At 36.3% G+C, this 27,499-nt stretch overlaps 1 protein-coding gene across 2 annotated transcripts in view; it reads right to left on the reverse strand.

The window, feature by feature from the left end:
• The window catches only part of KANSL1L (KAT8 regulatory NSL complex subunit 1 like), a 129,148-nt gene that overhangs the window by 68,294 nt on the left and 33,355 nt on the right, over window positions 1–27,499 (reverse strand). For both annotated transcript variants that reach the window (XM_056111555.1, XM_056111554.1), the window contains exon 3: window positions 12,741–12,882. In XM_056111555.1, the coding sequence (XP_055967530.1) occupies window positions 12,741–12,882 (142 nt within the window). The remainder of the gene's footprint in view (window positions 1–12,740; window positions 12,883–27,499) is intronic.

The raw sequence follows: 27,499 nt of genomic DNA on the forward strand, positions 1-27,499 counted from the left end.
AAATGACTTTGACTGTCATCTTATTGGTCTCCTTTTATTCTTCTATTACGGCAAAGCCTGGCAAGCTACCCGTGACATATTTGATATGCCAGAAACAGTAACAAAAAGTCTCACAATGGAGACGTTACTGATGCCCACTCAAGCAAATCAATGAACATAGGGAGGACGGTGCTACAGTGCTACAGTGTATATGCATATATACAACACAAAAAATATGCTAAGTAAAAGTCATCAGATATAAAAGACTACATACTTTTAATCTATATGAAATCCAGAAACAGTGAAACTATAGTAATAGAGAATAAGTTATTACTAGGATCTATAATCCTGGAGTATAACTACAATTCAGAGAATTGTAGCATTAAAAATATGTATTTGATCATTTATCTTTTTTAAATCAACAAGATAAATCCATAATTATAAGGCTGGAGAGATAGTACAGCAGGTAAAGTGCTTGCCTTGATGCATCTGACCTGATTCAATCCCTGGCAACTCATATGGTCCCATAAGCACTACCACGTGTGATCCCTGAGTGTAGAGCCACAAATATGCCCTGAGCATCATTTGGTGTGACCCAAACTCACACACACAAACACACACATGTACACACAAATTCCATAATTAGATATATATTCATAAAAATTGTAGAATATCAAACAAGAAAATTTTAGTTATCAGAAAGACAGAATATTTGCAAAGGAAAAAACAACTACACTGAAAGAAAACTATCAATATATCAATGTATTTAATACTACTCATCAGAATAAAGAAAATGATGAAACAGATCTTAAAAATGCTGAGGGAAAGTAACTATCAACAAAAATCACTGAGGAACAAGGAGAAAATAAAGGCATGTTGAGACACAAGAAGAAAATAGTTTAAAATTTCAATAAAATTTCAGCCAATAACTATAATGGTTATCATAGTACAATCTGTAAATGTGTCAAGTTATGTGGCTGTACATATTAACAATGCTAAATACACAATATATTACAAAGAAATGTACTTCATGTCTTTGGGCCCACCACAGGTTCTAGAAACACTCCCAGATCAGCACCTTTTCCCCCAAGTCATAGAGGCTAGTGCCAATTTCTCCCCACCCCAACACAAGCAGCCCAACTCAACATGTAATCTGTCCACTTCCTCTGGGCCCACCAGGTGACCTGGGGATGCTCTTAGCTCAGTGCTATTTTCCCCATCATATAGCTATTGTCTACCATCCTCACAATATTTAATATCTCTCCTGCTAGAAAACCACATTCACTGCAAACTCAGCTCTTCCCAGAAACTGTCCTTTTTAATGGTTTAAAAAGGGACCCATCACCCATCACCTCTTTTCTGTTCTGCTGAGTCCTATCTACACTAGTCTAGCTTCTAGCAATGGATCCCTGGAATCTTGGGTGTCCACTGGTTGGTTGTACCTGCATATTTATGGTTACCAATAAGAAAATAAAGACCAACGGAAAAATCCAAGGAAATTAGCTTCTAAGGCACAAGGTAACAAAGTCCAGGAGTGCCCTCAAGTCCTTTAAAAACACTAACACCATTTACAGAGGATCTCAGAGCACTTATCTTTATGATGATCAAGGAAATAAAGGAAGCTCTGGAAGAGAAAATTAACTCCAAGAAAAACTGATGCAAAATATTAAAGCTTCACTGAAGTAAAATTTTAAAAATACAGGGACCAGTTACAGCAGAATTTAGAATGCCAAAGACTCTATCAGTGAGCTTAAAGACTAAACAAAAGCTAGTATTATACACATGAAAGGCAATAATAAAGCAATTTTTTTAAAACTGGAAGAAAATAGAAAATATTTAATGGAAAACATAAAGAGGTACAATCTTTTAATCACAGGAATACCTGAAAGAGAAAAGAGAAGACTAGTGGAAGATATAACAGTTAAAAACTTCCTACAATCATTAGAGGAAGACCCGTGCACAAATTCATGAGACCCCTCCCAAATAAACAAGTATATCCAAATAGAAAAAGACCAAGATATGACTTAATCAAGATATCAAGACCTCAAAAAGAACTGGACCACATAAACAGCAAGAGAAAAGCAAAATCTTAAATTCAAGACAAAGAACATCAAACTAACAACAAACCTCTAATCTGAAACCAAAAAGCAAGAAGAAAATATAGAATTACATATTCAAAATGCTGCAGAAATAAATCTTTAACCTAGAGTCTTTTACTATGCAAGACTACTGTCATTCAGATTTGAATGATGAACAAAAACATTATCTGATAAACAAGAGATCAACACATTTGTAATCCAGCCCTGCAATGAATCTAAAAGAACTGTGACAAAAGTCAAACTGCCCTACAACAAAAGGACAAAAATAACCTAATCATCATATAAAAAATGATGAAAATCTCATTTGTATCAGTAATTTACCTGAATATCAATGACTAAAATCTCATATAAAAAGGCACAGAGTTCCTGGATGGGTCTTCTATTCTATTTATGAGAAATAAAATCCATCTATTTTCTGCTTACAGAAAACACATCTAAATTCACAGGATAAATACAGGTACAAAGAAAGCAAAAGGATGGTAAAAAATCATAAGCCACTGATTTTAATGGGCCCAGCTCCACATTTCTTGATCATCTGCTCACTGCCCCACCCTTCCAGGTGAAAATAAGCTCTAGCCTCCACAAACAATCTCTATCATTTCAACTGGCCCAATTTGAGATCTCCTAACAGGACAGCTCCTTATCAAATTTCATATTGCTCAGTTTTATTTCCTTTCACTGGATGAAGATGCGAAGGGAAGGAAAAGAGCAATTCCTAGCTTAATTCCTCAGAGAGTCCTAGGGGAGCTTACTACAAAGATTCAGCTTCAGTAAAGAAAAGCACAGCATATCCAAAGGAAAAGACAAGTAAAAGCCCACCAAGTTCAATGAGTGAAAATAACACAGAAGACTTGACCAGCACCAAACAGCTCAGTAAATCCTTAGTGATTTTAGTCACCATTGAGAGGCTGTTTAATGAGCTCAAAGAAACTACGGCAAATATAGTCAGCAAAATACAAGAAATTTTGAGAGCCCAAATGAGAAAACTATAAGCAAAAAGGAAGAATATGATAGGTGATAAAAATATCTCAATAGAGTCTCTGAGCACCAGAATAGCAGCAGCTGAATAAAAGCTCGAGTTGCTCCAAGGTGAGATGAGGAAATCTCTAGAAAACAAATGGTGGTGAAAAGTTTGAAAAGAAATTAACAGCACAACAGAGAACAATGGGATTAGTTCAAGAGCAATAAAGTAAGAATTACTGGAGTCCCTAAAGAACACAAAGAAGAATAGTTAAAGAAATCATTGATAAATTCCCAGAAGTAAGGAATATAGATGATTGAATACAAAGATCCAGAGGGACCCAGTGAAAATAGACTCAAGTATGAAAACCCCAAGTCATTGTACTGAAAAGGATAAAATTCAAAGAATATTAAAAGCCACAAAGTTAAAAAAAATAAAAAAAGAAGTTACATACAAAGGAAAAACCATGACATTCACAGTATTTCAATGAAAAAAGATCCTATGAGCCAGAGAGAATGGAGGGATATAGTACAAAACCTTTTGGGCTGGAGCGATAGCACAGCGGGTAAGGCGTTCTCCTTGCACGCAGCCAACATGGCTGACCCGAGTTCGATTCCTCTGCTCCTCTCGGAGAGCCCGGCAAGCTACCGAGAGTATCTTGCCTGCACACCAGAGCCTGGCAAGCTACCCAGACGTATTTGATATGCCAAACACAGTAATAAGTCTCACAATGTTACTGGGCCTGCTGGAGCAAATTGATGAACAACGGGAAGACAGTGACAGTGATAGTGAACACCTCACTAAGAATACTCTATCCAGCTAGATTATCATTTATATTTAAAGGAAAAATACAGAGCTTCGGGGACAAGGAGTATTTTAGGCAATTCATAGCCAGGAGACAAGTTTCCATGAAGCATTATACGAGCCTTTCTAGAGGTCAAGACAAACTTTTCATCACTAGGCAATGATCATGATATTCAATCATGTCATTCTACTAGATGAAGGTTTGTTTTAATGTTTCGTTTATACTGAGTGTTCTCTATCTCATCAGGTGTTTTAATTTTTAATCCATAGATTTTTTTTATTATAACCTTTTACTTATTGATGCAAACAGTTAAACAATATATAATACAATAGATACTAATGTACCTAATTCTGACATAGTCGATTACCTTTCTCAAGGGAAAAAATACCTTTTTATACTCTCATAAGCTCATTTGGATTTCTGAATTTGCTCCCTGTACAGCAGGTAGAGCACTTGCCTTGCTAAAGCCAACTCAGGTTTGATCCTTGGCACCACATATGATTCCCTTGCCCAGAGCCAACTTCAACCATAATAAGTGTGGAAAGGTAGGACTACAGCTGAATCTTACGAAGATGTTTATGAGAAACTGTCTCATTCCTGATGTTCCACTTGTTCTTAATGAAACAAACATCTCCGAATGCAACAGTTATGTGTACCTAGGTCGAGAAGTCAACATGACAAGTGACTTGGCACCTGAGTTGCGCAGCAGGAAGAGAGCGGCTTGGAATGCCTTCAAGAGCATCGAAGAAATAGCTAAGAGGATGAAGAACCTCCAGCTCTAGGCACATCTCTACGATTCCACTGTTCTTCCTGCATTAACATACGCCTCAGAGACCTGGGTCCTATGGAAACAGGATGGGAATGTCATTCAGGTCTCCCAAAGAGGAATCAAATGAGCAATGCTTGGAGTATCATGCTTCACTCAAATGAGAGAAAGAATCCGGAGTTCCGACCTCCATCAATGATCAAGAATCAGGGATGCTGTCTCATTTGCCAAGGCGTTGAAAATCAGATGGGCTGGACATGTAATGCGATTTGGAGATGACTGCTGAACTAGAGTCATTACCGACTGGATTCCAGGGGACATTAAAAGATTGCATGACCGCCCACCTACGAGATGATCAGACTTCTTTGTCAAGACCCTGAAAGATTGGGTTGCAGCTCTTCGTGTTCCTAGAACAAACAAACACCATTGGGCTACACTAGCATGCGGCAGGGAAGAATGGAGACATTACTGGTGCCTGCTCAAGCAAATCGATGAGTAACGGGATGTCAAGTGATCAAGTGAACTATACTGAGAAAAGTCCCTTCTATCCCTATTTATTGGTAGTTTTTTGTTTGTGTTTTATGAGCCACACCCAGCTGTGTCCTCAGGGCTTACTCCTGGCTCAGGAATCACTTCTGGTGGAATTTGGGACTCAGGGAACCATATGGGCACTAGAAGTGAACCTAGGTCAGCTGTGAGCAAGGCAAATGCTCCATCCACTATACTATCTCTCCATGTCCTGCTACTGATAGTTTTTGGTTTTTTGTTATTATTGTTGTTGTTTACCATAAATGGGTATTGGATCTCGTTAAATGTTTTCTCTGCAACTATTAATCTGATCATATGGATTATATCAAGGCCATACGAATTATAAGTATAACTTATCATTCTTTATATTTGTAAGTTATATTACATTGATTAACTTGCTTATAATAAACCATCCTTGCATCCCTGGAATAAATCCTACTTCATCATGGCATATGATATTTTAAATGTATAGTTGAGTTAGGCTTGTTAATGCTTTAGTCCAAATTCATCAGGCTTATAGATCTATAGCTTTCTTTCTATCAGTAATGTCTCTGATTTTTTTAAATAATAAGAGTGATATTTGCCTTACAAAAACTGCCTGGGAAACTTCCTATTTCTTTGATTTTTCTGGAAGATAGTGAAAAGGATATAAGTAGGTCTTCTTTAAAGGTTTGGAAGAACTCACTAGTAAACCCATCTGGGTCCCTGGGTTTTGTTTGGGGGGAGATTTTTTATTTAACATTTCAATTTAATATTTATCGGTCTGTTAAGGTACCTTTGGTTCAGCCTAAGAAAGTTATGAGTCCAAAAATCTATTCATTTCTTCTAAGTTGGCCAATTTCATTGCATAGAAATCCCTGGTGATCCTTTGAAATTCTGTGGTAACTATACTTAAATCTCCCTTTTCATTTCATATTAGGTTTATTTTCTCTTTGTGAATCAACCTAATAGTTTGAAAATCTGGTTTATTCTTTCAAAGAACAAGGTCTTTGTTTCATTGAACTCTGGAATTTTTTTTTGTTTCCAGTCCATTGTTTTCTGCTCTAAGATTTATTATTTCCTTCCTTCTGTTGCTGCGGGTTCCCTTTGTTGGTCTTTCTCTAGCAGCTTAAACTGTACTATTAGATTACTTATTTGGGCACTTTTTTGCTTCCTAATGAATGCTGCATTACTATTAACTTCCCTCTTAACACTGCTTTTGCTGTGTATTACATGATCTGGAACTCATACCTTCATTCTTGTTTGTTTCCAGGAAAATTTGAATTTCTTTTCTGCTTGAATTCGAAGTGTTTGAATTTTTCCACTTCTGCTTGTAGTTAATTTGCATTTTCAATGCATTGTGGTCTGAGGATCATTTATATGTCTATCTTCTTGATTTCATGGAGATATGACTCAGCATGTGGCCTATATTGGAGACTGTTCCAGATGCACTGGAGTGGAATGTGCATTCAACTCCTGGGGGATGAAATGCCCCATATTGCTACTTGGCTCATATCTTTCATTTCTTCCTTCAAGGCCTGTAGTTTCTGATAGAGCTTTTGCCTAGTTGCCTGTGGTGATACTGTGTTGCTGTCAATATCTCCTTTCAGTTCTATTAGATCTTAAATACTTTGAAGGCCCAGTGTTATATGCTTTAAGTGCTTAGGAATTTGAGTTTTTAATACTGACCCCTTGATCATTAAAAGATGATCATTCCTGTCATTTACAGTCTTTCTCTATTTGAAGTCGATGTTGTCTTATATAAGCATGGACACCCCAGTCTTTTTAAAGGGATTGTCTGCCTGTACCATTGTTTTTCAGTCTTTGATTTTGAGTTCATATTTATCCTTACTCTTCAGATTTGTCTCTTGTAAACAGAATGTTGGGTTCAGTTTTCTGATCTAGCTTGCAACTTGGTGTCTTCTGATTGATAAATTTAGGATATTGATGAGTAAAATAAGTTATATAAAGGAATTAACTGTCATCAATTTGTAGTAGTTATGTCTGTTTGATCACTTTGTCTTCCTTTTAAAGAAGTCCTTTTAATGCTTCCAACAAAACTGGTTGAAATTGGAAAGTTGTTGCGTGACTATTAAATTGGGTGTCATGCCTTCAAACTTGAATGATAGTCTAGCTTAGAAAGAGTATATTTGGTGAGATATTTATTTCATTTGGATACTGTTGCCTTCATACATACGTGTATATATAGATATATATAAAATTTAGTAACTGATACACACATATATACATACACACATACATATATACATATATATACATATATATATATCATGTAGTCACTGTGAGATATACAGTTGCAAAGCTGTTCATGATTGGATTTCAGTTATAAATGTTCCAAAACCCCTCCCTTCCCTAGTGTACATTTTCTACCACCAATGTTCCCAGATTCCCTCCTGTCTCTATGGCAGGCACTTTACTTCTCTCTGACTGTCTCTGTCTCTCTGTCTCTCTGTCTCACTCTCTCTCTCTGTCTCTCTCTCTCTCTCTTTCTCTCTCTCTCCCGCCCCCAGTTTGGGCAGTATGGTTTGCAATATAGGTACTGTGAGGTTATTTTCATGCTTGTTCCTTTATCTACTTTTAGCATGAGTTCTTATCCAGAATGATCATTTCCAATTATCATTGTCCTCATAGTCCTTTCTCTTTCCCAGTTGTTTTTTTCCCCAGCACTTGAGGCCAGCTTCCAACTATGGAACAATCCTCCTATTGCTTATAATTATATTTCACTCTTCTATCTCATTTAATAGATGTGCTGTGAATCTTATAGGATTACTATCATATGCAATTTCCTTCTCTGATTTTGCTTTCAATACCCTCTCTCTTTCTTTGGCTTTCATTCTGATTACAATGTATTGTGGAATTTTTTTTTGGGGGGGATATCTATTTTGACTGGGAACATTTGGATCTTTTGTATCTGGACCCATGCATTACTCAACTCTGAGAAATTCTCAGTTATGATTGCATAACTAAACTATCCCTCTGTTCTTTGATGTATTATTCATTTATTTTCAAATTTTCTTCATCCTCTGCTGTTATTAAGAGTTTTCCTGTATTTCACTATATTTCATTTTGGAGTTTACCCATTATTTTCCTCAGCCACTGTTACTCTACTTTGGAGGCCTTCCACTGAGTTTTTTTATTTCACCTACTAGGGTGTTTGCCTTCTACACAACCAACCGGTACTGACCCCGTTTTGATTCCTCTGCCCCTCTTGGAGAGCCCGGCAAACTACTGAGAGTATGGCGCCCGCACAGCAGAGCCTGGCAAGCTACCCGTGATGTATTCGATATTCCAAAAACAGTAAGAAGTCTCACAATAGAGACGTTACTGGTGCCCACTAGAGCAAATCGATGAACAATTGGAGGACAGTGCTACAGTGCAGTGCTATACTCTTCAGTTCTGTCACTTCTGATTGTTGTTTTTTTTTTCATTTGCACTCTCATATTTTCTTGTACCAGTACAATTGGTTCTTTGAGCTGACTCAATATCCTCATTATGTTGTTTCTAAAGTTGTTATCTTTAAAGGTTACAGAGCTTGTTGGTTCTGGAATCAGGCTATTACCTTCATTGAGTTTGGTGGGCTTCTATATGGCATCCCCACTATATTTGCTGCACTCTGAGGGTGTCATTGTAGGGTATTATCTTCATCCACTGGGCTTGGTAGGCTTCCACATGGCTTCTCTACTATGTTTGCTGTTCTCTGAGAGTGAGTCTTAGAAGTTCACTTCCATCAAAGTTCTCTGATGAATTAGGTTGAAGGTTTTTCTTTATTCTCCCTGCTTATTCTCTCCCTCTAACTTTTTGCTGTTTCCACTTTGTAATTTTGAGGCCTGCTGTAGATTATAGTTCTACTTTCAATGCCATCAGCCTTGCCTCTACTCTGGCTGCATTTTAAGTCACTATGATTTCTAACCATCACCACTGCATTGTGAGGGCTTTTCTATAGGATAAGTTGAGAGTTAGGAATGAGGTATTAATTGCATAAAGTCTCTGACAGAAATCAAAGCTACCCTGTGTCTGTGGGTTTATCATAGAAGAGTTAAATGTGTGCAATGTGGGGTGTGATGTGTAGAGTTGTCATAGCTGCATGGTTTAGATTGTATGGGAGCTCAGATGCAATTGGAGTTCAGAGAATTGGGCAAAATAAAAGGTGGTATTCCTGGCTGCTGGAGGAGCCAGACTGCTAAAGATGCTGGGGGCCAGAGACTGGGGTCTGTGTGGTGGAAATATGCTTTCAGGTCTGAGCAGCATATCAGGGGGAAACGAGATTTAATGGCTCCTCTTTTCACCTAGAAGATGGCAGCACCCCAGGATAAAAGATGGTGTTGCAAGAGGCTGGGGTGGGCACAGAGACTGAGATACCATAGGGGAATGGGGATGGAAAGAGAGGTAAGGTTTGAAGGGCCTAGCTCTGAAAGAAGCTGGGTCCCAGAGAATGCTGAGAACAGAGACTGACTCAGTGTATTTTTTTTTAATTTAGCCAAATTTAACTTATAAAAGACCTTCAAGAGGCACAGACACAGTTCCTCTGGAAGTTGGTTGACAACTCGCATTCTGAACTTCTCATTAGGCCTTTCTATAGCTGCATACCAGATGAATCTTGGCTATGCCCATCTGCACTGACTCCAGCCTAGCACAGGTCCAGGATACAGTTTCCCAGAAGCTGAAATATTCACCTCCACCCCCAACACATGCTGGACTTCCCTCTAGAACTCTCTATTAATGGGTGCTAAAGGACTTTAACTCTGCCCACTTATAAAGGCCCCACTCAGTGCAGGCTGCCTAGATAGTCCTAAACCTTAACAAACTCTACTACTTCACACACTCAAAATCCAATTAAAAACCCTGAGGGGCTAAGACTTCACTCAGCCTAACAACACAACTTCCTGTCATTAAAATATGGGATCTATCACATCTGCCATAGTAGCAGGGGTCAGGTCCTACCAGCTATCTGCTTGTCACTGGTAGTACTGTAGCACTGTCCTCCTATTGTTCATCGATTTGCTCAAGCGGGCACCATTGTGAGACTTCTTGTTACTGTTTTTGGCATATCAAAAATGTCACGGGTAGCTTGCCAGGCTTTGCCGTGAGGGTGAGATACTCTCAGTAGCTTGCTGGGCTCTCCGAGAGGGGTGAAGGGATCAAACCCTGGTCGGCCGCATGCAAGGCAAATGCCCTACCCATTGTGCTATCACTCCGGCCCTGGTTGTCACTGGTATGCATCTAAAAGTATTGTTTGGACATAAACAGATAGTGGCCCATCCCAACCCTAGTCACTGGTGAATATAGCACCAGGACAATGAGAAAATGAACTTAAAGGTGATAACAGAGAGCAACAAAAAACCAAGTAGACGCTCCCAATTAGGGGCTTTGACTTTGGTAACAATTCTGTCTGAAATGTTTCCAGTTACAGACAATATTGGCTGCTTGTAGCAGCTGAATGCCAAAAAGCATTTCCATGTGTGTTCCAAGAGTCAGACTACAATTGCTTTTAATTTAAATAAAGGCTATTTGGTTTCCTGTGGGGAAAAAAAAAACCAGGTGGATCCCCACTGACATCAGATATCTAATATTTGCCAGAGAAGTCTTAAGAATAACTATCATATCAATAAATTTGAATAGAACCTAATTTTTTAAAAAAAAATTTACTTGAGATAGAAGTAAAGGAACTTAAGAATAAGGTAGCACACCTCAGAAACAATATAGATAAAACTGAAAGGCTAACTGGTACATTAAAAGATATAAGTACCTCTAACAAAAAAAATAAAATAGAAAATAGATTGAGAAAAAATAAAGAGAAAATAAAGAATATTGTTGACAATAGCTTTAGAAACAACTCAGAATCACAGGAATTCTAAAATAGAAAGAGTGAGAAGACTCACTTATAAGAATTTCTCCAATCTAAAGAGGGAGACAGAGGCCCACAGGGTGCCAACAAAAGTAAACCCAAATAAAATAATACCAATACATTTTATAAACAAAATGAATAGAACCTAAGATAGAAACAGATTACTCACAGCAGCGAGAGAGAGGTAAAGCCTCATATACAAGGAGATTTTTACAAGCAAGAATGGAATGGAATAATATATATAATGGAATAATACATATAAGCTTTTGATGAAAAGAACCTCCAACCAAGAAATCTCTACCCAAAAAGACTGTCCCTCAGAGTGGAAAAAAAGAATATAAACACAAAGTAAATATAATGAGTAAAGTTTTCTTTATAAAAATATATGACACATTCATAAAGAAAAAAATCATTTAACTAACCTAAACCAAAAAAAAAAATAGCAAAAGTCAAGTTGTAACATAGCAGATTTATAATACTATTTACTAATCAGGAATATTTATCAAGGCATCTTTCATATAGCTCAAGTGATAAAGCACATATTGTAAATATGTGAGGTTCTGGATTTGATTCCTAACATTATATGAACCTTGAGCACGAACAGGTATGGCTTTGGTGACCCAAAGCACTACCTCTCACACAAAGAATAGTACCAAGAATTTAAAATGAATTAGCACACACAACACCATTCTAAAACAAAAATGAATAAAGTACATTTAATTCTTAAACACTGAGCAAAAGCCACTATATTTGGAAAAATTAAAATAGCAGTAAAACTATATTTTTCACCAAATGTGCTATAAAAATTAATGTAAATATTAAGATGTTGTCTTGGATGTGGAGAAAGAAGATATTCCATGGGTTAGCAGTGAGAACATGATGAGAATCTATAATTTTATCTTCGGTTACAGCCAAGAGAAGCTATCCAAATTTTTGTTTCTGGGCCACAACCATCAATGCTCAGATCTTACTCCTGACTCTACACTCAGAAATCCTCAAGGCTTAGGGCACCACAGAAGTTCCAGGGATTGAACCTGGGTCAACTGCATGTAAGGCATATGCCCTACCCACTGTACTATCTCTCTGGTGGCCCCAAAATTATTAAAAACAAAAAAATCATAAAAAATAGTCATGCAGGGGCTGGAGCGATAGCACAGTGGGTAGGACTTTTGCTTTGCACACAGCAGACCCGGGTTCGACTCCCAGCATCCCATATGGTCCCCTGAGCACCGCCAGGAGTAATTCCTGAGCGAAGAGCCAGGAGTAACCTGTACATTGTCGGGTGTGACCCAAAAGGCAAAAAAATAAAAAAAATAGTCATGCAGTATTATCTTATTGACATAAAAATTGACACAATATGTAGTCAATAGAAGATAGAAGAGACATATCTTTTCTTGCATTCATATACATAAATTCCTTTCATTTAATGTAGCATAAAAAGTATAAAATTATGCTAAGTAAAAATTACTTGTAATGGTTTATAGAAAACTTAATTTATAAAGATCTTAAAGATATAAAATATCATTTGTGTGTGATGACAGTATGAAAACAGACTTAAAAATAAATTAAAACGTATTGAAAATGAAACAGTGATTATAGAGGTACAAGAACGTAACTGAAACTGGTAAAGACAGTTGCAACTTCTAACTACCACTGTATCAAAAATGTCAACAATGAACTATATTTTTAATGGTCACAACTAATATTTTGTATGGAGAAATGGGGATAAAACAGTATTATTATAACACTGACAATACCTTGGAGGCACGAATCTGCCTGTGAACATCCGTTAGTTGCTGGATTTTGTATTCTAGCTCTGAAATCTGGGCTTGAAGCCATGTCCATCGGCTGCCAACTCTTGCTCTGTCTACAAGCCACTTCCATTCAGTACTACAGTTACTGTGAACAAGACAAACACTGTTAGTCAAAGCACAAATGCACTGAAGTTTCCACATAGACTGCTTTGTAACGTTCTTGACTTTTGTCATACAATTCCTATTTCCTTTATAAAACATCTAATTACATCAAGGAAGAATGGAATACTAACGTCTTATCAAAGAAAAAGATTTCATTTCCTTATCTTTTATCCCCCAAACACCTGCTTTTTATTTATAATTTATTTAGTAACTGAAAAATGATATTTATTACTTAAGCTTTACTATTGTTGAAGGGATAAAACAAGACTGGGACAGCAAAAGAGAGGAAAAAGGATGACAAAATTAACCAAATAAAAAAACTGTTATGTGAGACATGTATATATAAACAGATGTCATGAAACAAATTATATAAATCTAATGATATAAATTCATGCAAATAACCAAAATGTACTCAATTTTACCATATGAGATTTTCAATTCATAAAACATGAAATATATTAGCTAGTCAAATGCTTAACATCAATTTAAACTATCAAAAGCAGGGTCCAGAGAGATACTATGAAAAATAGTTCCTAAATTTAAAATAACTACAAATTTAATATAATGTAATGACTTCAACAGAAAACATTTATTCTAAAGATTATTTATTGTCAGAGAAACAATAGTTATTTTAATTTTGCCAAATACACTTTATCCATTAAAATAGAATTTTAGATAAACATTCCTCAAAGGGTTTTCTTTTGAAGATTCTAATAGAATACACTGCAATTGAGACCATCATTTAATTATTATGAATCTTAGTATTACCCTTTATTTGGTTGATTATTATGATTTTGTAAATATGACAGTGAAATCATTTCATTACTATATACATAATTAGAGAATGTCTATTCAAAGTAAAGAAGTAGATCTCTATCATGCAATAGTTGCACAAATGAGGGTAAAATGTTGGGTTTCATGTAAAAAAAGAAACTATTAGCAAGGAAGTGACCAAAAATACTTTACTCACTCTGGCTCCTAGGTAAAGAAATCACTGTAGCAACATATGAAAGGAAGGAAACCCAATTAGGATGAAATTCTAACAGTCTGGGTGTAGTACAGATATTGTGATCATTAATTATTTAATGCACTGTCCTTTATGTGCTTCCTTGCCTAGATGAGGTTAGAGCCTTGTAACTAGTTCTGACCAATGTGATGTCGACAAAACTAACAGTAAGTTTCAGTCTATCTGACTAACTTCAAAGCTACTAGAAGAAATAATATAGCTACAACATAAAAAAGGATGAGAAGCTAAATCACACTGAATTTTATGATTGCTATGATTCAAAGGTTATTTTGTTACTCCATAGCCTTTTCTGACTAAAAGTAATGGTTTATTTAAAAAATAAACCTTCATGGTCTTGTTAAAATATTCTCACATTGAAACTTCTTAGGGCTGGAGCAATAGCACAATGGTAGGGCGTATGCCTTACCAGGTTCGATTCCTCCACCCCTCTCAGAGAGCCCGGCAAGCTACCAAGAGTATCTCGCCTGCATGGCAAAGCCTGGCAAGCTACTCATGACGTATTCGGTATTTGATATGCCAAACACAGTAACAAGAAGTCTTACAATGGAGAGGTTACTGGGCCCGCTTAAGCAAATCAGGAGAACAGTGCTACAGTGCTATAAAATTTTTTATTTTAATTTTTATTAGTGAAACACCATGAGGTACAGTTGTAGATTTACAAATTTTTGTCCTTGGGTTTCAATTATACAATGATCAAATACCTATGCCTCCACCAGTGCCCATTTTCCACCACCATGGATCCCAGTATCCCTCCCACCCCCCACCCCCATCACCCCCATCCCACCCTGCCTCTGTGGCAGGGCATTCCCTTTTGTTCTCTCCCTTCGAGTGTTGTGGTTTGCAAAAGGCATTGCCAACTCAGTGCTATAAAACTTCTTAGAGCTTACTTTTATGTCCATAACTATTTGTTCATCGATTTTCTCGAGCGGGTCCAGTAACATCTCCATTGTGAGACTTTGTTGTTACCGTTTTTGGCATATCGAATACGTCACGATACTGAAGTATACTAATAGTAAAATAGGATTATCAGGCTAAATTTAAGTTAAATGATGCTGAGGATTTGTAGAATGTAAATTTGTGAAATGCAAATTCACAAAAGGCTATTTATCCTGCATTTTAATAGGGAATAAGTAAAATTTGCTTGCTATGCTTAAAAGCAGCAAATTTTCCCAGAAAGGACTCTCTCCTGTTTGAAAATTGTTTTTCTCAAAATAATTTAGATTTTAAACATGTTACAGATAAGCATGGGTTAGAATGATAGCACAGCAGGTAGGGCGTTTGCACTAGACCCCTGTCAGAGAGCCCGGCAAGCTACTGAGAGTATCTTGCCTGCACAGCAAAGCCTGGCAAGCTACCCCACATATTCAATATGCCAAACACAGTAACAACAAGTCTCACAATGAAGACATTACTGGACGTGCTGGAGCAAATCAATGAACAATGGGAGGATAGTGCTATAGTGTTACAGATAAGCATATGGCTATAGCACTCAAAGGAGAGTAACACCTGTTGTTTCCCCAAATAAAAAATATTATGCAAACAACTTATATAATAACTGATGTAATGGTTTATATAACTCAGAATGTAATCAATCAGAATGTAGCTGATGCAACAACAAACAAGAATAAAAGGAATACCGAGTGTCAAGATTTTCCAATCAGCATGAGTCCCATACACACTACAAAGAATATCAATATCCTGTATATATACACAGAGTAAACTGATTTGATCAGATACCACTATGTATTAATCGAACATGGGGCAACTACATTCAGTGAACATAAGGATAAAACATGTGATGGAGACTTATCTGGAAGTGAAATTAATCAGTTCCCAGAGTGGAACATAGTCAATCAATCGCTCTCTGTCTCCACTTGCCTTGTTAGAGGGGAAAAAGTACAATCAGTTGGAACCAAATGATATTGAGCACAGTTTATCTTGGTAGTAGCTTCTTGTCAACATCATGAATCTACAAACTTATTTTAATCGTGAAGTATAGTTATCCAGAATAATACAAAGGTTTCCAATATTACATCTTAAATCACAAAGACTTAATACGAGATTTGTATAAGGGTTAGGTACAAGGGTTAAGGTAGCTTGCCTGTCATGCTGCCAAGCCCGGGTTTGAACCTTGACATCACAAATGATCTTAATGGCATTACCGGGAGTGACCCCTGAATAAAAGAACCAGGAGTAAGTCCTGAGCACTGCTGGGTGCCTCCTCACAAAAAAAGACTTGTATAATTTTTGTCTTTCAAGAATTTAGCTAGTAACAACTATGAATTAGCCATAATTTTTTAAAAGCTTTAAAAAATTCAACTTTCAAAAGGGAAAAACTGATGACAATGTTTATCATCAGAAAACAGACTAAATTATGCCAAACTTCTCCCACTGGTGTTTGCTTACTTAGGAAGAGTTATCCCTCCCTGCCTGGAACTGATTTCCATTGGGCCAGGGTTTGGCAAACTTCTATAAAGAAGTACATAGTGAATATTCGGAAAACACAGTCTCTTTCACAGTTACTCCATTCTGACATTATAACATGGGCAGCTATTTAAGAGATGATACAAAAATGTATGTATATTACCCTATATCAATAAAATCTTTATCTATGTTTGATTGAACTTTCTTGTTATTATTGATACAAAGACCTGTGTTGGACTTTATGCACCAGGAAGGCCTATAGTTCCAGTCTGAAGTTAGCTCTCACAGTGTAGCATGCCTTTCATTTATCCAAATGGTATCCTTGGAACAGCTAAAGATTCCAATTTTGATGAAGCCCAAGTTAACAAACTTTCCTTTTACGGAAAGCTATTTTGTATCACAAATATTTTGCTTAACACAAGGGCAAATATTACTCATATTTCTAAAATTTTTAAGTCTGAACTTTTAGATCTGTGAGCACATTCAAGAAAATTTCTGTGTAAGGTATGAAGGATATAGTTTCTTTTTCTTTTCAACTTGTGAACTATTGAGAAGAAATTATACTTTAATAGGAAACTATTCTTCAATGTTTCTATTGTATGCACACTCAGTCTGTCAATTCATCCTATTGATATATTTAAAACCTTAACTTAATGCCACATGGCAACTACTTGAAATAATTCTTAAAAATAGTATTGTGAATTCGCACTCTTTGTTCTGGATACCACCAGCTTGCCAGCAGAGAAATGGTCCAGCATCACATCTCCAAAAGAACATGATACTGACAACTTTCCCTAGACTGTCCAGGCTGAAAACTCTGGGGACTTCTCAGAATGGGAGCAAGCATATTCCTCTTTTTGCCTGAAGGCATAGTAGCCTGAAGCCATACCCAACACCCTCTGACATAGATATGGTTCAGCTCCACAACTGAACCTCATCAAACTACCAACCCATCATTTTCTTTTTCAAATCTATAGTGCCTGGACACATGGCTGCATACATGGCTGTTTGACAACTCAAATTTTTCTAGTTGTGTTAGCTCAGGAGGACCACAGTCAGTCTGATTGGAAAGTTGCACAAAAGACTGTCAAATTCAGAGCCTAAAGATTTACACATTCAGCTCAGCTACCACTAACCAGCCATAAATCATCAGACAATAATATTATGATCTACAACAATGATTACAAATTGATTCTTAGTAAGTTTTAATAATTCCATTTGTATTGTAACAAACAATATGAAGTAAATTTATTTGTGCCTGAAAGGTGGTGGGCTGGGTGTGGAGGAGGTGATGGAAAGCTTGGGACATCAGTGTAAGGAAGGGAACAGTATGGAAGGAATAGTGGTGGGACTGGTGTTGGAACATTTAATGTATGAAACAACTGTATTATGAACAACTTGGTAAATCACAATGTCATAATTAAAATGTTTTAAAGAAATCTTTGTTGTGAACATTGTCTTAAATATTCTAAATTTGAGAATCACCTTAAATATGACTATTTTTCAAAAAGGAATAAGTATACTAGAAGATAAATAAGAATAATGTTGACTCTAACAGCGGACAGATGACATTATAACAACACTGAATCTTTACTTCAGTGAATACAGTATTCCTCTTCTGTGTATTTACAAGCTGCCAATTTCTCTCAATGTTTAAAAGTGCCTTAAAATTCATTCATGTTTATAAATGCTACTCATAAACTCTTTGTGTGCCAATATATAAAAAATACATTGATTCTAGTGTACTTTGTTAAATATCTTAGTTTTAGTAGCTTCTCACAGAGTCTTTGGAATTCTCCATGTATATTACCTTGTAATTTGCCAACAGACTAAATTTTATTTATTTTTAATCCAGTACTTTTTATTTTTCTTACCTTATTGTACTGGTTAGGAATACTAATGTACTACTATCAGGTGTACAAGTTGACATTCTTTCCATCTTACTGATATTATACAAAACAGTCAACTTTTCAGAATAATTAAATACATTAGTGTATTTTTTCTAAGATTGGCCTTCGTACAGATTATATTTTTTGTCTATTCCTGTCTTCAGTATGAGTGGGTTTTAATCATACAGTGTTTTTTTTTCAGCATCTTTTTTTTTTCTTATACTGTTTTTTCTTTCTTCTTTAAGTAATTTTAGGATGTCAATAACAACCTTGCTTACTAGTATAAAACCACTTAGTCACTCAGAATATATATTTGATATTTTTGATATTTGCTACTTCATTAGTGATTTATCTTTGTATCTACAGCCAAAGTAACTACTAATATCCTATTTCATGTTTTTGGTTTGGGAAGCAGGCTAACGCTGGCCTCATAAAAAAAAGAAGTGTCCTACCCTTTTTTTAAATGAGTGTTTAGAGTTGTAATTTTTTACTCCATACATTTCAATAAAATCAATCACTGAGGAACAGGAAATAAGGCTTTGCATGTTCAAGATCCCAAGTTTAAGTCCTTCATGGCATGGCTCTCTGAGCAACACCCAAGGTGTGGGGAATACTCCAAGACCCAAGCAACACTGCATCTCTGGGTCCTAGTATTGAGCCATTTGGCTTGGTTGGTTAAGTGTTATCTGGAGTATTTCCAGGTCCCCCTGAGATATTTGTTGGTAGGTCCCTAGAAAGAAATCATTTTTTACTTTTGTTTTTTGGGGTCATATCGAGAAGTACTCATGGGATACTCCTACCTCAGGGTTCTGGTGTTGCTACAGAATTTATTTATATTTAATTGGGCCACACCCAGCAGTGCCACAGGATTTTCTCCTCATTCTGTGCTTAGCAATCACTCCTAATGGTACTTGGGGGATCCTATGTGGTAGATGAGGATCAAAACACAGTTGGTCACATGGAAAGCAAGCCCTTTTTCACCTGTAGTATCTCTACCTGTATAACTCCACGATAAGGATTTATAACTAAATTTTCATCTACACTCTGCATTTGTAATGTAGAAGCTGCAATCCACAAAATTTTATATTTAATGCCTCATTATTATTCTGTTTTAAACTATGGATTCAGTTGTGATTTTCTCTTTGAGCCATAACTTACTTATTATTTTATTAACATTTACTATTTCATATTAATATTTAATATGGATATTAATTATTTAATATGGATATTTAATTAATTAAATTATTTAATGTGGATATTTAATAAGATATTTAATATGGATATTAATTAATTAATAATTAATATGGCTGGAGCGATAGCACAGCAGTAGGGCGTTCGCCTTACAAGTGGCCAACATGGCCAACCCGAGTTCAATTCCTCTGCCCCTCTCGGAGAGCCCGGCAAGCTACCGCGAGTATTCAATATGCCAGACACAGTAACAACAAAGTCTCCAATGGAGACGTTACTGGGCCCGCTCGAGCAAATCGACGATCAACGGGAGGGCAAATATTAATATTTAGTACTATATAAATACCATTTGTAATGACTTCTTTGCTTCATGAAGATCTGAGCTTTAAGTAAGTATAATAAAATTCAACCATAAGATCTATTGTAGTATAGAGGATCAGACAACTTTCCTCAGTTTTTATTTAGAAATGCCATTTTTGTTTTTTTAAAGATCATTTCATTTGCTAAAGAATATTAGGTGAATCTTTCAACACTAATTTATAATTTTATTGCTTTCTGGTGTAACCTGAAACAGAAACTACTGGTTTTTTTTATATATATATTCTTCTTCTTTTACTCCCTATGAATACAAGTACTTTGGTATGGTCATGTCTTTATTGAACTTCCGATTTACTGAGTTTATTGAAGCTTTTCAATATATGGATGGAAACACAGTAGCAGTGGGGGACCTCAGCATTCTAATGCCAACTGGAGAGATCAGTGTGTCAGTAAAGGCATAACTAGACAGAGTGTCAGTAAAGGCATAAGAGCACTAAATGAAGAACTAGAAGAGCTAGGGTTATATACACAGAGAATATACAGGGATTTACATCCTCAAAAAGCTGACTTTATATTCATTTCTAGTGCATATGGAACATTCTCTAGGACTGATCACATATTAGGCCATAAGACAAACATATATAAATCCACAAACACAGAAATCAGGCCACAATGCCACAGAGATAGAAATTAAACATAAAAAGAAGATATGGAGAAACTCAACACTTGGATACAGAGCAACACACTACTAAATAATAGATTGATCAAAGAGAAAATAAAGAAAGAGACTTAAAAAAATTTCTTGAGACTGTCATTGTCACTGTCCTCCCGTTGTTCATTGATTTGCTCGAGCAAGCCCAGTAACGTCTTCATTGGAGACTTTGTTGTTACTGTGTTTGGCATATCAAATACATCATGGGTAGCTTGCCAGGCTCTGCAGTGCAGGCGAGATACTCTCAGTAGCTTGCCAGGCTCTCTGAGAGGGGCGGAGGAATCGAACTCGGGTCGACCATGTTGGCTGCATGCAAGGCAAATGCCCTACTGCTGTGCTATCACTCCAGCCCCTTTCTTGAGACTAATGATAACAAAAAGTTATCAAAACCTATGGGTCACAGTAAAAGCTGTACTTAGAGGGAAACTCAGCAATGCAAGCCTACATAAGGAAAGAAGAAAAAGATAAAATCAACAACCTGAATGCACATATCAAGAGGCTGGAGAATCAAAAACAAATGAATTCAAAGAGCATCAGAAGAAAAGAAACAATAAAAACCAGAGCAGAAATCAGTGATGTAGAAACTAACAAAGCAATATAAAAAAATCACTGAAACCAGAAGCTGGTTCTTCAAAAGAATAAATAAGATAGAAAAACCTTTGGCTAGACTCACAAGCATACAAAGTGAAGTACTCAAATAAACAGAATCAGAAACAAAAGGGGGAAATTAAAACAGAAACTTCAGTAGTTCCAGACATCATAAATATCATAAAGTAAAACTATGAATAACTCGACTGAGTTTAGAGAACCTAGAAGAAATGAATAGGTTATTAGAAATATGTAGTCTCCCAAAACTGGACAAAGAGGAAATAGAAAGCCTGAATAGGCCAATCACTAGCAAGGAAGTTGAAATAGTAATCAAGAATCTCCCAAAAACTGATCACGATCATGATCACGACCATCCTGTTGTTTGTCGATTGCCTCGAGCAGGCCCCAGTAACATCTCCTTAATCCTAGCCCAGAGATTTTTTAAAAAGTGCCATATTCAAGGCTCTTTCAGGGTTAAGAGAATGAGACCCATCGTTGTCACTGGTATCTGGCATATTGGGTACGCCATGGGAGTTTGCCAGACTCTGTCGTGTGGGCAGCTTACATTCGATAGCCTGCCAGTTTGTCCAAAGTAGGAATGAGATAATAAGATGTCGCACAGCCGCGAATAGGAGAAAATATTTGTGGTCAACACATCAGATAAAGGGATTGACATCAGGATATATAAAGAACTGACAAGTACAAAAAAAATCAGAAAATGGGGAGAGGAAATCAACAGGGATGTCTCTGAGGAAGACCAAAAGATAACCAACAGGCACATGAAAAACATACTCACCATCATTTATTATTAGGGAAATTTAAAGTAAGATGAGAATGAGATACCATCTCACGCCAGTGAGAATGACATATATCAAAAATAATGGGGACAATCCATATGGGCAGGGATGTCGTGAAAAAGTAATGCTCAGCTACTGGTGGTGGGAATGTTGTCTGGTTCATCCCTAGAGAAAACAGTATGGAGAGTTCTTACAAACTTAAAATTGAGCTACTCTATGATACTCTATGAAATCATACTCTAAGATTTCTCCTTGGGGTATCTACCCCCCAGGATGGAAAAATATTGTTCCAAAAGGACATATGCACACCACTATTCATTGCAGCACTCAGTACAATAGCTAGAATTTGGAATCAACCCAGATGTTCAACAACAGATCAGTGGATCACGAAGGTGTGGTATATATACACAATGAAATACTATACAGCTGTAAGGAAGGTTGAAATCATGCAATTTACTACAACATGGATGGAATTGGGAGATATCATATTAAGTGAAGTAAGTCAAAAGAAGGATAAATATAGAATGGTATCACTTACATGTAGTGTCTAGAGTAAATGGATGAGGAAATGCATTGGTTTAAAGGGTGGATATCTAGATTACCCTTGGCCCCAGAGTTTAGAGAGGAGAAGGAAAGAAATACAGTGAGGGGGAGGAGGGAAATAGATGAGAGGCAAAGGGGCAGGGGTCATAAGAATGCAGATACATTGCTGGTGCTAAGGAATGATAGAACTAAATATCCAAACCACAGACTCAACACTGAAATCTCAAGATCCAAACTTTAATAACCAGTTTTGAAAGGTGCTTGTCAATGTTGGGAACTAGGAGTGGGTGGAGGGATAGGAGAGGTAATCTGGGAACATTGGTGGAGGAATTTGACACTGGTGGCAGAATTAGTGATAAAACACTGTGTATCAAAAACCCAACTATGAATAACTCTGTAATTCATGGTGCTTTAATAAAATAAAATTTTGGAAAAAATAAGTAAAATAGGTATTTTAGGGACCAGAACAATAGTACAGCTGGTATGGTATTTGCCCTATCCATGCTGACTCAATGCCAGGCATCCCATATGATCCAGAGTCAGGAGGGATCCCTGAACTCAGAGCCAGGAGTAAGCCCTGAGCACCACTAGGTATGGTCCCAAAACAAAAACAAAACAAAAAAAGGTAATTTAAAGTCTTTGCCAACAAATCTCATCATCTTTGCAATTTCTGTATGTTTCTACAATTTTTTTTGATTTTTTTTGTCCTCCTACATGCATGTCAAATAGATAATTACATAATGCATATGTTTATGTGTTTACACATATATATTATGGCCATAACAACATTACATAAATTTTGGGATTTTATAGTATTGTTAATACATTTTGTTTCAATATGTTATTAAATGACTTACTGTTCGGTACATTCTTTTCAACTTGTTTTTAATAGATAATCTGCCAGAACAGATACGCCGTAGCCTTTCACTAGAGCATAATCCATATCTATTCTTAAGTGTGACCCTTCTGGTATCTATATTGATTTCTCCAAGTATTGAACAGTTTCTCCACTGTTTATTCATGACTCCAACATCTCTCAACCCTGTTTCAGCACTAGAAACTCATTAAAAGTTCTTAATAATTATTTGCCTACTTTCGTGGAGTGATAGCACAGAGGGTAAGGCATTTGCCTTGCATGTGGCCAACCTGGATTCGATTCCTCTGCCCCTCTTGGCGAGCCCAGCAAGCTACTGAGAGTATCTCGCCTGCACAGCATAGCCTGGTAAGCTCCCCATGATGTATTTGTATGCCAAAAACAGTAAAAACAAGTCTCATAATTTGTTGTGAGACGTTACTGGTGCCCACTCGAGTAAACTGATGAACAAAGGGAGAACAGTGCTACAGTGCTACAGTGCTACATTCATGGAATTTCACTTAAACATTGACAGCTATTTAAACTTCATCCAATCTTAATCTTTATTTTTTATTTATTTTTTTAGGGTGCTTGCCTTACATGCAACTGACCCAGGATGCATCCTGAGCATCCCATATGGTCCTCCAAGTACCGCCAGGTGGAAATCCTCAGTGCAGAGTCCGTAGTAACACCCCAGCATAACCCAAAACCAAAAAAAAAAAAACCAACTGTGCACTACTTGGTTTTCCACTCCCCAAAACATAGATCATAAATATCTCCAGGTAGAAAAACAAGAGCAATCATAGGACTCACTGCATATCTATCTCTGAAGAGTTATTGAATCCCTACCTGAATCTCTTATAGCTCCCCTAAGGTCATTTTCTGAAAACAGTGATTATTTCATACATCTGCCTAGTTTTCTAATTATTTGCAGATTAAAAGTAAGTATAATACCAGTAACTTAACTACTCCATTACGGTCAGACCTCAAAGAATTTTAACACTTGTAAATAGGTAATCTCTAACAGTTTCTATTTTATTTCCAGTATTTTATACTTAGAATTCTTTTCTTTTAAAAATACTACTACATATGGCGTCAAGATCTTTAAAATAAACTTGGCAGTGAACAGAAAATTACTTTTTCAGGTATTCTAAATATTTTCATGGAAGCAGTGCTATTTATTCATGTTATATCACCTATATAAATCTCAACTGCTCTCTAAGAAAGCTGGTTAAATTTCAGCCTCTGTAAGCCTCCGACAACTTAGCTGGATTTAAGGTAACAAAAGAATCAGAACCAAATAACTCAAAACTTACAGAATTTGCAAATCTGTCATAACAAAAATAGAAATACTCATATAAATATTATTTTTTTATTTTCCATTGACATTTATTTTAAAAATAAAATAATCATTTAAAATGTTTTATATATTGAAGCTTATGCTTCTTATTTGACCCTTAAGGACTGTCATTTTTAAAAGAGACCAATTTAATAAAATACATCATCTTAAGATAGCCTCCTTTATCAGTCCAATTCTTTTCAATACAAAGAAAATGTCTTCATAGCTTCTCCAATTAAACTCGCAATGTTCCCATCTTTTATCACAATGGAAGTTATAGCAGTTCTTCAAGCCAGAAACCAGCAATTCTATTATATTATAGGATGTTTAAAATGGAATTGTCAGCATTTTTCTTAATTACACTAAGGCTTTGGCTTTAGCAGTGAAAAGGTTTGCTCATTCCAAAATACTAACATGATTAAAATGCTTTGGAAAAAAATTCAATCCAAATTCCACATTTCATTGAAATTATCCCCCATATGCCAAAAAAAATCAGAGATAAGGAAAGTTTTTATTGATCATTCAATTCTACATTAAAAAGCGGAAGAGCACGGGGAAATAAAGATAAAATAAAAACACTGTTCTTGCCTGTATTGTTGAAAAGATACTTGGATCAGTTAAATATAAATTTGAAAACTCTAGAAAAATATACAAAAACTATGAAAAAGATGTATCAATGTATTGAGAAAAAATACTATTAAATGTTCGATTAAAACTACAAAGTCAGAAAAAAGAAACAAGTTGTATAAACACTAGCAAATATGCTGGCTATTAATTCACTACAACAATAAATCGCTGGTTTATATTATGAATTTCAATGGCTTACTAGTGAAGACCCAACACTCAACTCTATGTTGCCTATACAAAACCCCTTTTAAATATACTACTTGAGAATAAAAAGTAAAGGGATAGAAATGGTTTTACCATTTTGCCACTAATAAAAAGAAAGTAGGAGGACACATATAAATTTCAGGCAACAGATTTTTGGGTAAGAAAAGTTATCAAGAATAAAATGAAACATTACATAATGAAATGACTTAATACTTCAAAAAGATAACAATGCTTTAAACTTTATGCACCTAAAAATATTGCCTCAAGCCACTGGGGTCAAAACAGTAAGACTGTCAAGAAATACATGTGTCAATATCCCATCACAGCTGTAACTTCAATGCTCTTTTATCCTAAATGGAGATACAGAAGGTACAAAAAATTCTGTTAAGGCATAAATGAACTCAACAATATCATCAACTGCCTGGATATAACTGCCATCTGTAGCCTGCTTATCTAACAGAGTATACATACGTCTCAAACTAATATGGGACATTCACTGAAACACTACATTCTGGGCCATAAAATATACATACCTCAAACCAACATAAAACATTCACCAAAACAATAATAATTCTAAACAATATAATATATTTTTAAAAGGTGTTTAAAAATGAAGAAAGGTATGTAGACTGGTGATGGGATTGGTGCTGGAATCATGTACATAGAAACAATCATTTAACAATATTGTAAACTGCAGAACTCATTCAATAAAATAAGTTAGACATCATGTTTCTTTTATACCACAATGGAATTAAACTATCATTGTTCAGCTTATTCCTTTTTATTGAAATATCATAGTTTATAACAGTATTAAAAAGGCCCTCCCGTTCGTCGATTTGCTCGAGCAGGCCCAGTAACGTCTCCATTGGAGACTTTTGTTGTTACTGTGTTTGGCATATCGAATACGTCACGGGGAGCTTGCCAGGCTCTGCCATGCGGGCCAGATACTCTCGGTAGCTTGCTGGGCTCTCCGAGAGGGGCAGAGGAATCGAACTCGGGTTGGCCATGTTGGCTGCATGCAAGGCAAACGCCCTACCACTGTGCTATCGCTCCAGCCCAACAGTATTAAAGTTATTATTTCATATCTACAGAGCTGTTACATGAATCCCTCCATTACTTTTAAATTAAATTTATTTTAAACTATTTAAATTAGGACCAAAGAGATAGTACTAGAAGCTAAAGGAATTTGCCTTATACACCGCTCGCTCTGGTTTGCTCCCTGGTAATCTATGGTCCCTAGTATCATCAGAAGTGACTCCTAAGCACACTGCCAGGAGTAAGTCCTCAGCACCATCTGGTGTCCTGGAACTCCCCCCCCAAATCTAAATGATTTAAATTAATGTATGTACAGATTAAAATTTAAATACCTTGATAGAATTTGAACACAAAAATACACATTTTTAAATAACAAACCAGACAATAAGTTCAGAAAAAAATGTATATTATGAACTAAATGAAATAAAATATGAAGCCAAAATAAAAAAGAACACCAACAAAATTTATAAGTGGCTCTTTAGCTCAGATAGAGAAGGGAGCACCAAATAAAGGGTATTGGGAGGATCCTCCCAAGATGGGAGAAGCATGCTGAAAGTAGACTATAAACCAAACATGATTGCCACTGGATGCCTCTTTTGCAAACCACAACATCCAAAAGGAGATAGAGAACAAAAGGGAATGCCCTGCCACAGAGGAAGGGTGGGATGGAGGGTATGGGGGATGGGAGGGATACTGGGACCCGTGGTGGTGGAAAATGGGCACTTGTGGAGGGATGGGTATTTGATCATTTTATAATTGAAACCCAAGCACAAAAATTTTTAAGTCTACAACTGTACCTCATGATGTTTCACTAATAAAAAACTAATACAATTTTTTAAAAAATAATAAAAAAAAGTGGCTCTTTAAGAATAGAAAAAATCACTAACCTTTAGCCAAGTTTCATTTTTTTAAAAATACAAATATACTAATGCCACGTTTGGAGTACAGCAGGTAGGCCCATACCTTCCATTCAACCCACCCAGGTTCCATCCGTCGCACTACATATGATAATACAAGTCCTACTAGGAGTAAATCCTCAGTGCAGAGCCAGGAGTA

Source organism: Sorex fumeus, unplaced genomic scaffold (genome assembly GCF_029834395.1).
Source record: "Sorex fumeus unplaced genomic scaffold, SorFum_2.1 ptg000014l, whole genome shotgun sequence".
Classification (NCBI taxonomy): Eukaryota; Metazoa; Chordata; class Mammalia; order Eulipotyphla; family Soricidae; genus Sorex; species Sorex fumeus.